Source organism: Pholcus phalangioides, unplaced genomic scaffold, assembly GCF_987345545.1.
Source record: "Pholcus phalangioides strain wild (caught in Gottingen) unplaced genomic scaffold, Ppha-v1.0 ptg000003l_1, whole genome shotgun sequence".
NCBI lineage: Eukaryota > Metazoa > Arthropoda > Arachnida > Araneae > Pholcidae > Pholcus > Pholcus phalangioides.
This window is the reverse complement of record NW_028301596.1, coordinates 21557937-21574739: the sequence shown is the minus strand read 5'-3', so window position 1 is coordinate 21574739 and position 16803 is coordinate 21557937. Positions and strand designations below refer to the sequence as shown.

The 16803-nt window shown below is 39.2% G+C and overlaps 1 protein-coding gene across 4 annotated transcripts in view; it reads left to right on the top strand.

The window, feature by feature from the left end:
- The window catches only part of LOC149088277 (5'-AMP-activated protein kinase subunit gamma-1-like), a 159176-nt gene that overhangs the window by 118664 nt on the left and 23709 nt on the right, over window positions 1–16803 (top strand). For all 4 annotated transcript variants that reach the window (XM_089246218.1, XM_089246231.1, XM_089246239.1 and 1 more), the window contains 5 exons: window positions 7536–7648; window positions 10733–10784; window positions 11013–11116; window positions 13034–13067; window positions 16161–16208. In XM_089246218.1, coding sequence (XP_089102344.1) covers window positions 7536–7648; window positions 10733–10784; window positions 11013–11116; window positions 13034–13067; window positions 16161–16208 — 351 coding nt within the window. The remainder of the gene's footprint in view (window positions 1–7535; window positions 7649–10732; window positions 10785–11012; window positions 11117–13033; window positions 13068–16160; window positions 16209–16803) is intronic.

The following is a 16803-nucleotide window of genomic DNA, read 5'->3' as shown; positions in this document are numbered from 1 at the left end:
TTTACGGAAAATTCACCGCCAACAATTCACCGCCGGAAAATTCACCGACAACCATTCACCGCCATGCAATTCACCGCTAGGAAAATTCACCGACCAACAATTCACCGCCATGCAATTCACCGCTAGGAAAATTCACCGACCAACAATTCACCGCCATGCAATTCACCGCTAGGAAAATTCACCGACCAACAATTCACCGCCATACAGTTCACCGCTAGGAAAATTCACCGACCAACAATTCACCGCCATGCAATTCACCGACGACAGTTCGATGCGAGTCAGTTAGCGAGGGAATGAGCGATTGAGTTACTGAGTGAGTGAGTGACCCAGTGAGTGACTGAGTGACCGAGTGAGTAAGTGATTCAGTGAGCGACTGAGTGACCGAGTGAGTAAGTGATTCAGTGAGCGAGTGGGTTACTGATTCAATGAGCGAGAAAGTCAGTCCGTGAGTGAGTGAGCGAGCTGCTAAGTGAGTGAGCGATCTAGTGAGTGAGTGATCTATTGAGTGAGTAAGTGCCATGTCCTAAAGTTTAAATAATGACTTTATGAGAAGAAATTCAGATGATACGGATTCGGGTTGCTGTATTTTTTAAATATATGACATCCATATTTATTGTGGGCATCTTTTTCTCAGCCACCTCGCTGGGCATTTTGCCTGTTGTGGCCTTGTATTTGTATAAATTACAAATTGCTGCTGCCCAATACAAGATAGTATATTCAACAAAATTCCATTAACTCTGTTTTACTAAGAAACTTCTAATGAAATGTTAAAAGGGATAATAACAGAATTAAAAGATAGTAAAGTAAGAGGATACGCGATGAATTAACTTCCTAAAAATGCTTAAAATCATCTCCTGTTATCACTTTGATGTTATAAAAAACATCGCTGATCATCAGTAACCAATGGATTTTTTTTATGATGAACTAGCTGTTACCCGCGATTTCACATGATGAACTTTCAGGAATCCCGCCTTAGTGCGTATCTAGTATATGTACTCTATATTTACTATATACGTATATATATACTTCCTATGCAACGGAAATTAGTGACGATCGATTTTTTTATTACGGGAGTCGGTGACGTTTTTTGAGTGATGGAAATCTGTTACGTTTTTGTGTTACGGAAGTCGGTTACGATTTTGGGATCAAGTTTTCATTTAACTCTTGCATATATCGGGACCCATTTGACACATCGGGACCAAGTAATGCGCATGTACCCAGAGTTTCCCACATCCTACAGCAGGTCCCCTAAGCTGAAATGGATGGCGGGCCCCCAAACCAGCTTTTTCACGGGCCCCTCTGTGCTTAATTTATAGTGTGAAAATATCAAAAAGCGATAAGAAACGTTCCGGCCCCTGTCACCCCTGCCCTCGTGGGGGTCATGCCGAGAGGTATGTATACGTAAAATACGTATATGTATACGTATGTATACATATATCACCAGTGCTCCCAACATACAGGGTCGGGGTACCCGGGGGATTGCACATATACCTTCATGGGGAAATTAAAAGGTTTCATTTCCAGGGTTCCTTGCGATAGTGGAATCCCAAGGTATATCCAGTCTGGGACCCCATAAAATTTGCGAATTCGGTCAAGGGTAAATTCTTTAATCTCTGCGCAGAGTCCCGGTATTTCTTTCTCCTAATCAATGTGATGGTTTTGTCCACTTACAATTTTCTCCATCCGAACTTCATTCAAACTCTGTTCTCTTTTTATGGCACCGATGAACTTCCATGTATCTGGGTGGTGAGCAGATAATTGCTGTTGGAACGCTCGATGCCATCTTTCTATAGAATTGTTGGTAAATCGTTACGCGTTCCTTGAAAGCAGTTCCAAATGTCGATGTCAAAGCGCGGCTGACGACGACCACCACGACGAAGAGGACGCCCGATGATCCAAGTGTCTTCAAATCTACACTTCATCATAAATACGTTTTCGGAACAATCGGATTTTTTAATCATTTGTGACACTACTAGGTTAAAAACTAACTAACTAACCAATTCACTCACTCCCTCACTCACTTACTGACCATTCACTCACTCCCTCACTCATTTACTGACCATTCACTCACTCCCTCACTCACTTACTGACCATTCACTCACTCCCTCACTCACTTACTGACCATTCACTCACTCCCTCACTCATTTACTGACCATTCACTCACTCCCTCACTCACTTACTGACCATTCACTCACTTACTGACCATTCACTCACTCCCTCACTCACTAACCAATTTACTCGCTCGCTCAATCACTGACTCGATCAATCACTTACTCACTCGGTCACTCACTCACCTGCTCAATCACTGACTCGATCAATCACTTACTCACTCGGTCACTCAATCACTTACTTACTCGGTCACTCAGTCACTCACCGGGTCACTCACTCACTCGGTCACTCAATCACTTACTTACTCGGTCACTCAGTCACTCACTGGGTCACTCACTCACTCGGTCACTCAATCACTTACTTACTCGGTCACTCAGTCACTCACTGGGTCACTCAGTCACTCACTGGGTCACTCACTCACTCGGTCACTCAATCACTTACTTACTCGGTCACTCACTGGGTCACTGGGTCACTCAGTCACTCTCTGGGTCACTCAGTCACTCGGTCACTCAATCACTGATTCACTCGGTCACTCACTGGGTCACTCGGTCACTCAATCACTCACTCACTCGGTCACTCAATCACTGATTCACTCGGTCACTCACTGGGTCACTCACTCACTTGGTCACTCAATCACTCACTCACTCGGTCACTCAATCACTCACTCACTCGGTCACTCAATCACTCACTCACTCGGTCACTCAATCACTCACTCACTCGGTCACTCAGTCACTCACTGGGTCCCTCACTCACTCGGTCAGTCAATCACTGACTCACTCGGTCACTCAATCGCTCACTCCCTCGCATTGAACTGTTGTCGGTGAATTGCTAGTCGGTGAATTTTCCTAGCGGTGAATTTTCCTAGTGGTGAATTGCATGGCGGTGAATTGTTGGTCGGTGAATTTTCCTAGCGGTGAATTGCATGGCGGTGAATTGTTGGTCGGTGAATTTTCCTAGCGGTGAATTGTTGGTCGGTGAATTTTCCGGCGGTGAATTGTTGTCGGTGAATTGCTGGCGGTGAATTTTCCGGACACGTCTTTGAACATCAACAAAGAAACGATTCGAACAATCCCGAATGAAGATTTGGGCAAAACAAAAGTGCCTGTTCTAATTTTGTTCCACACACTTTAACCAATGAACAAAAATCAACGAGAGGTGCACATTGCAGAGGCATCGTTTTAGCTACTGAAAATGAACCAAACCTCTTGAAATCGATTGTTACAGGTGATGAAACATGATGTTTTCAGTATGATCCTAAAACAAAGGGATAAAGTTCGAAATGAAGGTAAAAAAATTCAATACAGGCAAAAAAAAAACAAGCTTCGACGTGTACTTTGAAGGCGATTCCGCAAAGTGAACTGGAACAGGCATTCGAGTCATTATTAAATCACTGTAACAAACGTATTAAAGCTTATTATATAAAACCAAAACAAATAATAATTTCTTGTTTTTATATTTCATTTCACAGACCCAGTCTTAAAAATCCTTTGACACACAGCGTAAAACGACGTTCCTTTGAACTAACTACTAGCGAAAGGAGAAAAAAGAAAATTGTGTTGACTTTTAAAGATCGAACCTTCTTGAATAAATTATGATCTCTCACTTTATAGGATGCAGGACTGCTTCTGCTGATGGGAAGAGATGTGTTCGAATGGTAGAGAAAACTTTTCTGATCTCTCTATCGGAGGTCAAGACGATTGCTATATCACTTCGTTCGTTTTACTCTTTCCTTTTGTAATAGACAGGTTTGGTTTCATCATGGTCTCTTCGTCGTCGTCGTCGATCCCGGAAATACCATCTTTTCTTCTCATTCACTCTTAATGAGATTTCTTTCCGTTGATTAATTCCGATGTTTCCGGTCGAGTTTCTGGAGGTTCTTTTTGATTGCTGTTCTTACGTGTCAATTTTGTTTCTACCGAGATGTTCTTTTTTACCCGAAACCTTCTCTAAAATCGCAGATTTTATTGATTTATTTTGAAGAGAATTTTTTTTTTTATTTCTTAAATTTACCACTTCGCGATGCACTAAGTCAAGCATATAGGAATATATGCTTGACTTAGTGCACTTAGAAACTCCATTATAATTCGGAATGAACTGTATTTTCTGTTTGTGTTCGTGAGTGAGTTCATTCATTCATTCACTACTAATTAACCTAAGGATGCTCAAGAATGCGGGCGACTACATTGGCACATTGGTTTTGAAACGTGTTGAGGGCCACTTGAATTACCTGGAAATTTAGCGCGAGCTTTTCAGGTGATCTGAAAGTATGCCGCGGGCTCGGCCCCTTAAGTTATCTGGAAATGTGCCGTGAGTCATACAGGTGATCTGAAAGTCTGCCACAGGTTGCTTGAATGATCTGGAAATATGCCGTTTCAGATTCAGGAATGCAGTGGTCAATGATCCGGAAATGCGCTTTGAGTGACTTAAATGATTTGTAAATGTGCTACTGCTAAACCAGGCATGCACCTCGTCCATATTCCTCTGCGGAACTTGTAACGAATTGGTACATGTTGGAATGTGTGTGTCCGTGTTGTGAACCTAAACGTAAAGTGTTTCTGTGTAATGCTTGTTATGTGTAGCGCTGCTATCTACCATCAAATCAACTTTTTTAACCATGACTGAAGTGTAGGCCTTTGAAGATTTTATTTGATTGAAGATTTTATTGTTGTAGGTCTGTGGCGAGACTTTTTAAATGGTAGATCGGCTCGCATTCGCTCTTGACGTTCTGGAAATAAGAGCCACTAAATTAATCTATAAAAATTAAGTGTAAATGAGCTGCGAGCCACTCAAGTGATCTAAAAGCGTGTCGCAGGTCATTCGGAAATGTGTTTCCAACACTAAAATAATCTGAAAATATACCGCGAGCCACTTGAGTGAACTGGAGATGTGCCGTGGGTCACTGAAGGGATTATGAGATGTGCTTGTGGGTCGCTTAAGTGATGTGTGCCGCGAGCCACTTAAATGGTTTGATAATGTTTCGTGGGCCACTTGATGGGTATGGTAATTCGTCGCGCGTCACATCAGATAACCACGAGGGCTGCGTTTGGCCCGCCGTCTATGGGGTGAGTATGTATAGCTAAACCGTACAAGCACCTCGTAAGCATTCCTCCGGAAAATTTCCAACGACTTGGTACATGTCGGAACGTATTGTGTGTGTATATGTGCGTGGTTCTAACGTATTTATATTGTCAGAGTTATGTTTGTTCCGTGTTATATTATTAGTTAAGTTTTAAAAGCTACGGAAAACTAATTTCAGACTGTATATAGAAATGTCCTCTCCACTTGTTAATACAAGATTCATTGAAAGACTGGTTATTTGTGGAGATGAAGATTACAAGGAAGAAAATTCATCATTGTCCCCACGGGGATTCGAACCCCGGTCTCTCGCTTGCCGGCCGAGTGCTCTACCATCTAAGCTATGGAAGCAGATAGAATGTTTCAACCTTGGAGCGTATATCATTGCCACAAATAACCAGTCTTTCAATGAATCTTGTAATTCCAGACTTATCGATACCATTTAAAGTACTATCCCCACTACGCTGTCAAAGGAAATCGAACCAAAGCAACACCTTCTAGAGCACCTTCTCCTTTAGGTGTTGACCAGAGCCTCCATGGCATGGAATTAGGAAAGTATATTCGCCTGACGAGAGGGACGCTCCGCCTCCACTCTAGATTATTTGAACACGGGTCCTCGTTTCTGATAAAGTGGCCCTGTGTGTAGCTACATACTTTTTTTTTCATTTTGCCGATCTTCCGATAAAATATTCGATGTCGTGCATCGATTAGCCTACAGTCGGGGATATTACATCGATCCTGTCTTTTGTTATTATTGTTTTATATCGGCGAGCGCAGAGTGTTCTCAGCTCTCCACACTACACGCACTATTCCAACGCAGCCAAGTGGCAGTACGCCCTTTATAGATTTCCCATATTCCGGTCGATATCCTAACATTAGTTAATCTTCGTCACGCATTTCTTTGATGGTGCTGTAGGTCTTAAACGACCTTTTGGGCTTGGGTTATTGCCGAATCTTCTGTGTAGAATTTCATTAATAAAAATAGTTTTTTTTAATAGTTAGTTGTGATTGGTTCCTTTTCTCCCTAGTTTTTCTTCGTTAAAAACTTGCGGCTCGCTCTGCTTAAATCAAAGGTGTTCAACCTTCAGGAGATTGTATGGGCCACTACATTAATTTGAAAACGCATCATGGGGACACTTAAATAAGTGATCTGGACATGTGCCACGGGCCGCTTGAGGGATTTCGAACTGTGCCGCGGGAAATTGATTGAACGTGCCACAGAGACCGATTAAGTGCTCTGTAAATGTGCCATGGGACACTTCAGAGATCTGTAACGTCGTCGTAGGTCACTTTAGTGACTTCGAAATGTTCCACTGGTCGCTTAAATGATCTGAAAATGTACCGCAGGTCGCTTAAAAGCTCTGAAACTGTGTCGCACGTTACTCAAGGGATATGGTGATATATGCTGTGTATATGTATATTCAAGTGATATGTGAATACGTATACTAAAGTGATCTGGGAATGTTGCTGACCAATTTAGTCAGAGTAGTTTTCAAACTTTTGTCACCCTTTGTCAATTTATGGTTCATCTGCGACTCTCTATAGTCATTAGGCAGATATTTTTCGATCTGAAAGAATCACCTCAAAACATAAATAAACACACAAATCAATATTTCCAGCTCGCCGCAACACCCCCCAGGGGCCGCGATGCACACTTTGAGAAACACTGATGACTTCAGTGACCCGGTTTCTAGTTTCACACCACTTAAGTGATCTGTAAACGTGCTACGGGTCCTTTTAAAAGGCTGTGTTCATAGTGGGGTGAAGAGATGCGAGTTCCAAGAATTGCGACTAGGAAGAAAAAATTCAATATGTCCGCACATAATAAAATATTGGGGGATATAGAAAATGGCCGGAGGGAGGGGTTCTGGAATGTAAGGGTGTGACGATGATCTCTTCGCAGAAGTGAGAAAGAAAAAAGAAGAAACGGACCAATCAGCAGAAAATTAGGGGTCATTCAAGTATTACGTCAGCATCGGGAGGGGGTTCGGATTTGCTGACTTTTGATGACAAGGGGGAGGCGGGGGGGGGTTTGAAGGTTGCTTACGTCATCAACCACCCCGTTATGAAGATATGAAATATTCTAAGCTGCTGACGAAATTTTGCTGACAGGAGTGGGGGGGGTCAGTGTTTTGCTGACTTTTGCTATAAATTCATTATACAGGGTCCGGTGAAAAATCTGGCCTTGGGCCCTGCTGCAATATGTGGTAATTAGTTTATGTGATTATGAAATATGTTATATATATATACATTGAACCCATTGTGTTTGGAAAACCTGATAAATTTCAATTATAGTTCGTAAAATGTGCATTCTCTATCGATAATTTATTATTTTTCTCTTTAAATTTGAGGTGCCTTGCTCCGTCGTCATTCCGTCGATCCGGAGAGGAGACGCGCTGGATTCAGTGCGGGCCGATCACCCGATGGATCGCTTGATCACAAAACAGCCCTCATCCACAGAGGAGTAAGTTCTACCTATTACTTTTACCGGTTAATTATTTTATAAGTTACTTTACTTGAATTACTTTGAAGAAATGAGGTGTCCCATAAATTCGTAAATAGTTTAAAAATTCATAAAAATTGGAGGAATTGGTATATTTAAATGCGGTTTGCCAAAAAGCATTCTCATGGGAAATTAATTTTTTTTTGGAACAGGAAAAAAAAACTAATTAAGTTTCTGTTGATATAGAACGCTCTGGAAATATGCAAATCTAAGTCCAATAAAATGCAGGGTGCACATTTAACACCTAATTTCTCTCTGAATTTTTTTTGTTACTGGCACTTACATAAGGTTTTCATTGTGTTGGTCACATTGGTGGATAAATCACTATTTGTGAAGTTGTTTTACCTCAGTCATGAATTGCTCGCTGAAGCTTTACAAATGTTTTGGGCACAGAGGAGATTGAAGAAAGGTTCAAGTCCAATCACTCTTAATATGCTTTTGTGCAGCTTCTTCTATGGACAAATATGTGAACTAAATTTAATTTTATGTATCAAAAAATTCCTTCCCCCCCCCTTTGTGAGAATAACTTTTTCATAAACTCCATTGAAAATACACCAATTCCTTTAATTTTATGAATTTTCGAACTGTTTACAAATTTATGGCATACTCTGTTCTTTAAAAAACTTTGAATTTTCTTAGTGTGGGTTTTATGTTGCTGCGTAATATTTTATTTCCCATTTTTTGAGAGGTTGGGATAAAAATAAATATTAAAAAAAATACTTTTTCAAAATTTATTGGTGAAAACTTTTTTTTTAAAATCTGGCGCATATATGTGAATAAAAAATATTTTTTCTTCAAAAATGGGACAAACAATGGTTTCCATTCTTTCCTCAAGAATTCATTGAATTCATCACAAATGAAATTTTTCCATGTGGGTTATATGTTGTCGCAGACTATGCAATGACATTTTTCTCAAGATAGCGATATTCACATCTGTAGATTACACGCAGAAAAAAAAAAAATTTTTTCTGTCACAGTGTTACTACTCTTGATATATAATAAGCAGAACTTTTTGCATAGAATTATTTTTAATTTATAATATATATATATATAATATAATATAATATAATATAATATAATATAATATAATATAATATAATATAATATAATATATATATATATATATATATATATATATATATATATATATATATATACATACACTCATGTCCATAAATTAAGGATAATTCAGACACGGAAATCGAAATCTAAAGTAAAAATTTCACCTGTAGAATTATCACACACATCTGCAAGAATGATATGCAAATTTCAGGAAGCCACCAGATAATGCCGATAGTACGTCACAATGACGAGAGTGTAAGGGGGGGGGGTATATAAGGAATGGTGGCAAAGAAGTAAAATTGTTCACAAGAGTTCTGTAAGGCGCTCAGTGCCATAAGCGAATAGCTATGACACAGAGGACGTATGCGGATGATTTTTTACGTGGTGGAATTATCGGCCGCCTGGAAAGTGGGCGTTCTCAGACAGGGCCGTCTTAAGAGCATCGTGGGCCCCCGGGCCAAGTGATTTTTATGAGGCCTTACCAGGCAAATTCTTTAAAATTTCAACCAGATCTCATTTTTGTGAGGCCCCTTTCCTCTTGAGGCCCCCGGGCCGTGCCCGGGTGGGCCCATGCCTTAAGACGGCACTGTTCTCAGATGGAAGTATCCGAGGAACTTGGAATTGCCCAAAGTGTCATCTCTAGGCTTTGGCAACGATTCCAAGATAACGGAAATGTCAGTAGACGTTACAGTACAGGTCGCCCCCGAGTTACAACACCGAATGAAGACTGGTATTTGGCAGTAACTGCCAAAAGAAGCAGACGGAGCACAGCATCCGATCTGTCTCGTCAGCTATCTGCAGGTACCACAGTTTCAAGGCAAACCGTGTACAGACGTTTGGGAGATATTGGTCTATATGCTCGCAGGCCTGTCAGATGTGTTCCGCTCACGGCAACTCACTGTCGGCAGCGATTAGCCTGGAGTAGAGAACATGAAATGTGGTCATCGTCACAGTGGGCTTGTGTGTTTTCCGACGAGTCCAGGTTTAGCTTGCAGTCTGATCACGTCGGACTTTCATATGGAGAACGCCAGGTACCCGTTACCACCAAGACAACATCATTGAACGACACCGTTACGGTGGTGCAGCATTGCTCGTTTGGGGTGGAATTATACTGGGTTCCAGAACAGATCTGCATGTTCAAACCGGAACCATGAAAGCCCAAATTTATCGGGACATCATTCTGGAACAACATGTACGTTTGTTTAGGGTTGAGATGGGCGCAGAATTTGTGTTTATGGATGACAATGCCCATCCTCACCGAGCAAACATCGTAAACGAGTGCCTTGAATCTGAGGATATAACCCGTATGGAATGGCCAGCATTGTCACCTGACTTGAATCCGATAGAGCATGTGTGGGACATGCTTGGCCGACGAGTTGCAGCCCGTCAACCACCTCCTACACGTGTACCAGAACTTCGGAGAGCATTGCTTGCTGAGTGGAGTGATCTTCCCCAAGATCAGATTGATAATTTGATACTCAGCATGCCTAGGCGTTGTACGGACTGTATTTCATCACATGGGAGACATACAATGTATTAACCATCATACCAACCATGTAATAGTAAGTTTTTGTGAAGGAGATATTCTTTACAATTGCTCCAGGGAGCAAAAATCATAGTTTTTATGAATGGTATCATACATACACCATCGTTTTTGTTCTTTATCTTTTGTTTAATAAATGGGCTTTATGAATAAGTAACGTTTGTTTTGTTTCTGAACCTTTATTTGCCGGAGCTGGCATTATCCTTAATTTATGGACATGAGTGTAGAAAATGTACATTATGTTGCATTATGAGAGCCCTAGACATTGGCTTCGATTAATTTCACTTTTTGAATTTTTCAATTTTCATAAACAGCTTTCAATTTTCATATATAATTATTTTCGAATTCCATTTCTTCCAATTCTTGTAGGTTTTGTAGTTTTATACAAGTGGTACATTGAGTTTTCAGTTTTTCATATATAAACAATTTTTTTTTTTCAGTTGACTTTACACGCTGATCCACTGTGTGATAAAATTGATATAGAAGATTTAGGCAAGTTTACTAAATATTCATTTCTGTTAGAAAATGAAAGATTCATTATGTAAATGTTGGATCTTTCGTATTTCTTTTTATATTCCAGTGCCTTTTTCTAAATTCATATGCAGACACGTAACTCTTTAATATTTGTAAAATAAACAATATTTTTTCATAAATTTTAGATACTCAAATGATACTATACATGAAAACATTCAGAAAATTGAATGCTTCTCATTTTTCCAGGTGAAGATGAGAATCTGATATTTGTAAAATTCTTCAGGTGTTATCGTTGTTATGATCTCATACCAGTCAGTGCCAAACTTGTCGTATTTGATACACAACTCCTGGTAAATCAATTGTTTTCTATATTTATGTGCAAAAAAGGGATTTAATTCTAAAGGTTTTATACTTTTATGCAAGTGCTACCTTGAGTTACAAGTTTAATTTGTTCCTTTAAGTCAGCGGTTTTCTCAACCGGTGCTCCGTGTGCAACTCCCAGGGACTCAGCGGCGACTCGAGGGAAAATAAAATGAATCAGTAAATTTGAGTAAATAAGAGAGGCCTACAAGGTTCTGCCATAAAAATTATGTACTAAAAAGAGCTTCTCGAGTCAAACAAGGCTCCGCCATAGAAATTATATGCTAAAAAGGGCTCCGCGAGTCAAAAAAGGTAGAGAACCACTGCTTTAAGTACTTGTATCGTGAAAAAAAAAAGTTGGGGCTGTAACTAGGCTAGGGAAACCGGGGCTTTGAGCCAAATGAGGACCTCACAAAAAAATATACACTTATTTTGCAACTTTTTCAAGGGGCCTCAGGAAACGGCTGGCCCGAACACTCAAAAAAATCATGCAATGGCCCTGAAAAAAAAATATATAATTTCACGGCAAACTTTCCTATTTAAAGTAATAGAGATTTTTTTATAATGTTTTACATCATTCCTGAAATACTAATACTTGTGTTGAATGAGTTAGCTCTTGTATCTTTCATGCTAGTACAAACAAAAGTTTGTTTGAGCAAAAAATTTGCAACTTGAAGATTTTTTTGCTTGTAACTTGTATATCTCAGTAAGTTAAGACATGCATAAATTGATGTACCACAATATTCAATTACACCAAAAAATTTTATACAAACAAATTCCCAAGTAGCTTTTCCTACTCCTGTTTCCATCAAAATAATATTTTAATGATGATTTATTTTTTCCTCATGTCTGTTAGATGATGAATTTTGAAATTATTTATGAAAACAGTCCCACACACACGTTTTTTTAATAAAGTAATTTTTTTAATTTCATTCAAGAGTTGATGACAATTTTTTTGTCTTTTTTCATTTTTACTAGAAATTGAATTTTTCCCACTATCTGACCCATTTATTTTTCTTGTATTACTCATTACGATGAAATACAGGGTGTTTCAAAAAGAATCACCCTATTTGAAATTGCGTATATTATGAAAAATATTGAACACATAGGCTCATAAGATTAATTTTATATTACATGGCCAATCATAAAGTTTTTTATGAACCAAATTAAAGGTGCTCAATATGTCCACCTATGGATGCATGGCATATGTCTATACGATAGTAAAATTCGTCCCAAACTTTTCTGAGCATGTTTGCATCCACTGCTGCTGCTGTTATGCGTATCTTCAGTTCAGCTAATGTAGCTTGCAGGGGAGGCACATAAACAGTCTTTTATGAACCCGCACAAGAAAAAATTTCACACTGTGAGGTCTGGCAATCTTGGAGGTCGGTGATAATTAACTGAATCATCAGGTCCCATACCGCTGATCCATCATTTAGGAATGTGATTGTTCAAAAATTATTGAATTCTCAATCTCCAGTGTGGTGGTGCCCTGTACTGCTGGAAAATGAAATCATCTGAATCAGTTTCTAACTGTGGGAAAAGCCAACACCTGAAGTGGTGGCCAAAGGAAGAGTGTTAGCACTACCTGCTGGCAACTGCGTGAAACTCGAGATTTCCCTCTTTCTACCTATACATTATTCGATCAAAACGGATCAAAAGCTGAATAGTTATAATTTTTTTAAATCTGATGATTCTTTTTGAAACACCCTGTATATTTTGCTATTTTTCATGAAATGAATCACAATATCTTTGGCGTAAATCATGTGATGGGATTTTATTAGTATTTCGGAGACCAGTGGGGTTGCCTCATGGGCTATGAGAGTTATTGAGTGTTAATTTTTTTCACATATTTATTCATTAATTTTGTGATGGCATGGAACCTAAAAATTTCATTTTTTTTCCAGGTTAAAAAGGCATTCTTTGCACTAGTCGCAAATGGTATGTACATACTTATTTGGTGCGCTATTGGCCAGTGGCGTCGGAAGTGTTTCAAACCTGTGGGTGCTCATCTTGAGTTTAGTGTAGGAAATTTTGATTTTTGAATCGATTCTGGGTGTACTGAGACAAGGTCCACACATTTCTGTGGGTACTCAAGCACCCACAGCACCCCTGGCTCCGACGCCACTGCTATTGGCAAAGTATGAAATCCAGCATTTCTATTGAGTGCTAGATTGTTTTAGGAAAAGTATAAAATATAATGTTTAAATACTATGAAATATATATTACTGCCAAAGTCTGAAGTGCGGTCGAGAGTTTTGGCCAAAGTCTGATTTTTAGAAATGATTCAGGCTTTGGCCAACCAATTTACAAAGTGGCTGGAGATCCCTGGCAAAGTTAAATGTGCTAATAAGACGACCCTGTAGATGCCAAATATATTTTTTTCATCACCAATGTGTGATACACATGGATATATCTAGTGGCTGTATTGGATTGGTTCTACGTGATGTGAGAAGAAAATATTTGAGAGGAAAAACTATTAAAAAAAAGAGTTTTTTCTGTGAAAGAAAAGATTACTGTGATATGATGGTTTGCCATAGCTAACATGGCCACAATTATTAAAGAAAAATATGCCAACCTGATGATCACCACGAATTCTGCCACTTCTTTTCGGACTTTGACCAGGTATCTCTAGACACTTCACAAACTGAGTGCACCAAGTTTGTGAAGGGGCATACAAGTACCCCAGTAGCACAAGTGCCCATGTTGTGTGCTACAATTATGGCCAAAGCCAAAAGTTCTGAATTGTCTGGGTCAATTTACAACGAAATTGTCTGTAACATATATACATATTAACATGTGTGCTAATAGTTATTAATTATCCATTAATTATATGTATAATAAGGTTAGAAATTGTACATTGTCTGAAATTAAGAATATTCTAAAATAGAGCTTGACAAATCAAAAAAGAAATTAGGTGCCAGCCAAATTTACTAGGAGCCAAACTTTTTTTTTTTGAGAGGTACAGTAAGAAATGTTTTTTAGACGTTTCTGGGACTTGAAGATCAAGGGCGTAGGGGGGGGGGCAACTTGGGGGTCTGGTCCCCCCCCCCTGAAATGTGGGAAAATACCAAAAAAAGGGGGGGGGAAGATGGCCAAATCTATTGTTTTGGTATTGTATCACTTTGGTCCCCCCCCCCCTTCGAATGAAATTTCTGGCTACGCCCCTGTTGGTGACATTCCTATGTTGGTGACATGACCTATTTCCATGTTGGCAAAAATACTTACACTAATTCCAGAAATTTGTGTTGCTCTCAGGACTTTAATTTAGTCATTACACATTGAAAATTTCAGTCACCAATGTCTGTTTTTGGTCGTAATGATGACCTGACCTGGTGCTTGGTATTTGACAAGCCCTGCTGTACTAGAATTCTGGATTTCATGGTTTGCTGGTAGCATATAAAATTGAACTCTTATGTTACGAGCATGTTCAATATCAGGACTGTATGCTGGACCAAACTTTGGGAAAGAGGACACTTGTAGATTGGAGGAAGGGAGGGAACAGGTAGGGTGGCCGCCGTCAAGGTTTTTCGCTATTAAATTCACTGTTCTGAAAAGAGATTTCGGGACACTTGTTTGTTCCAGTTTTTCATTGGGCAATCAAAGATTTTATGAAATACAGCTATTTCAATAGTAAATTTCAAACTGCGTAAGCATGATTTTTGCTTCAGAGCGGTGTTGTGTAATGGCAGTGCTTATGCTGTGGATTACTATATATACAGTGCTATGAAAAAGACAGAAAAATTTTAAGAGCTGCGTCAACTTCTAATGTATATACAGCTCACTACTACTACTACTAAACCAGACAATATGTACAGCTCACTGGATGGCGATATGTGAACAAAAATGTTTCCATATAGGATTACCAAATTCTAAAACTTTTAAATAAGGACGCACAAATGCTGCTTGGCAGCACCACTTACAGATGTTTGAGACAGATGACACCATTATACCAACAAGAAAGGCAATTGTGTTTTCTAAACAATTTTTTGCAGATTTTTTTGTGGGGTGAGTGCTTTTTAATGGAAAGTACCTATTCATGAAAGAATCAGGCATTGAGTATTGTTTTTGTGAATGCAAAAAATAACCCCAGCTCCCAATTATAATGCACGAGACCTGCCAAGAGGATCTCCTTCATTGTGTAAACCTCTAATCCTGTTTGTACAGGATGTCTGACAACCATTCCTATGTTGTAATGGTTTTGACACCTCTGTGTAGAAGTACTGTGATAATATATTCGTATTGTATTGTAAATTTGTGATGTAACACTGTAATGGAAGAGTTGATCAACTTCACCCAAGAATATTAAGGAGACACCAACGAATAAAGCAAATACACATGTATGTGCCGTATTCGTTCATGTCTTCTTAAAATAACACTGTAATGCCTACCAATTGCAGGGTTCTGAAAATGTCCTGGTTCTGTCTCGGTTTTCATTAATGGATTCTGTGTTTTGTCCTTGTTTTTAATAACTAATTCCAAGATTTGTCCCCCCCCCCCTGGTTTTTCAAGTACCTCATCTTTCCACCCTAGGTATGGGGGAATCTATTCCAGAGAAATTTTGATTTACTGACCTTCAGAAAGAAATGTTAAATTCAAAGTATTTGATTCAAACAGTATAAAAAAAAGAATATTTTGAAAATTTTAAAGATGTTTTTAAAATTTTCAATCATTTTTGAGGGAGTGCTGTTCCCTTCTCCTTTCACCTTTGTGTAATATGAGTGTTTCTGAAACATGGGAATATTCTGAATCTGAAACATACCTCCTTTTTTGGTTTTCATGACAGGGCCGTAACTAGGATTTTTGCCACCCAGGGCAAATATTATTTTGTCACTTCCACAACTTTAAAATTCAATAGTTTTGTAAAGGTGTTCTTTGTTCCCACCTAAAACTGCTGTCGCTTAAATTTTTCTGCCTGGGGCAGTTGCCCCCCCCCCCCCCACAGTTGCGGCCCTGATTCACGAAACAAGTATTGTATGCGCATGATCACTAACTTACTTGGATATCTGATTTTATTTTCTCTGTTTTTCTTAGGAGTCAGAGCAGCACCGCTGTGGGATAGTGTGAGCCATAATTTTGTTGGTAAGAAAACTTTTTTAGTTTCACCATGGCTGTCAAACAGTGCTTTATGCATTGAGGTGAAGTAATTATATAGAAATGATTTGTTTTTCTTCCTTTATCATTTTATACACGCATGATTTATGGTTCAGAGCACACAATTATATTTTGTAATTCAGGTTTTAGTTTTGCATTGAAAGTTTGTAAGAGTGGCAAAACTTGAAATATATGAGAGATTAGATTATATTAGGAAAGATTAGGAGATCATTTAGATGAGAGGTTCCCATTTCTTTTTTGTTCTATCCATTCTTTTAAGAATTTTTCTTTTGTACTCATCACACCCCCCACAACTTGCATCAACCCTTGGATCCTATGCTCAGGGCTGCAACTAAGGGGGAGCAGGTAGGTCTGGTGCCCTGGGTGCTGAATTCACCCTTTAACTACTGCTTCTACATGGCAAAGGGGTGCCAAAATGCCGATTTGCCCCAGGTGACAAAATATATAGTTGTGGCCCTGCCTATGCTATAATCAGAGCTTCTACTACAACCGGATCATTTTATCTCCTCCAGGAGCAGTAACCTTTTCGCGCCAGAGGTACACATATGTGTACCTTTATTTC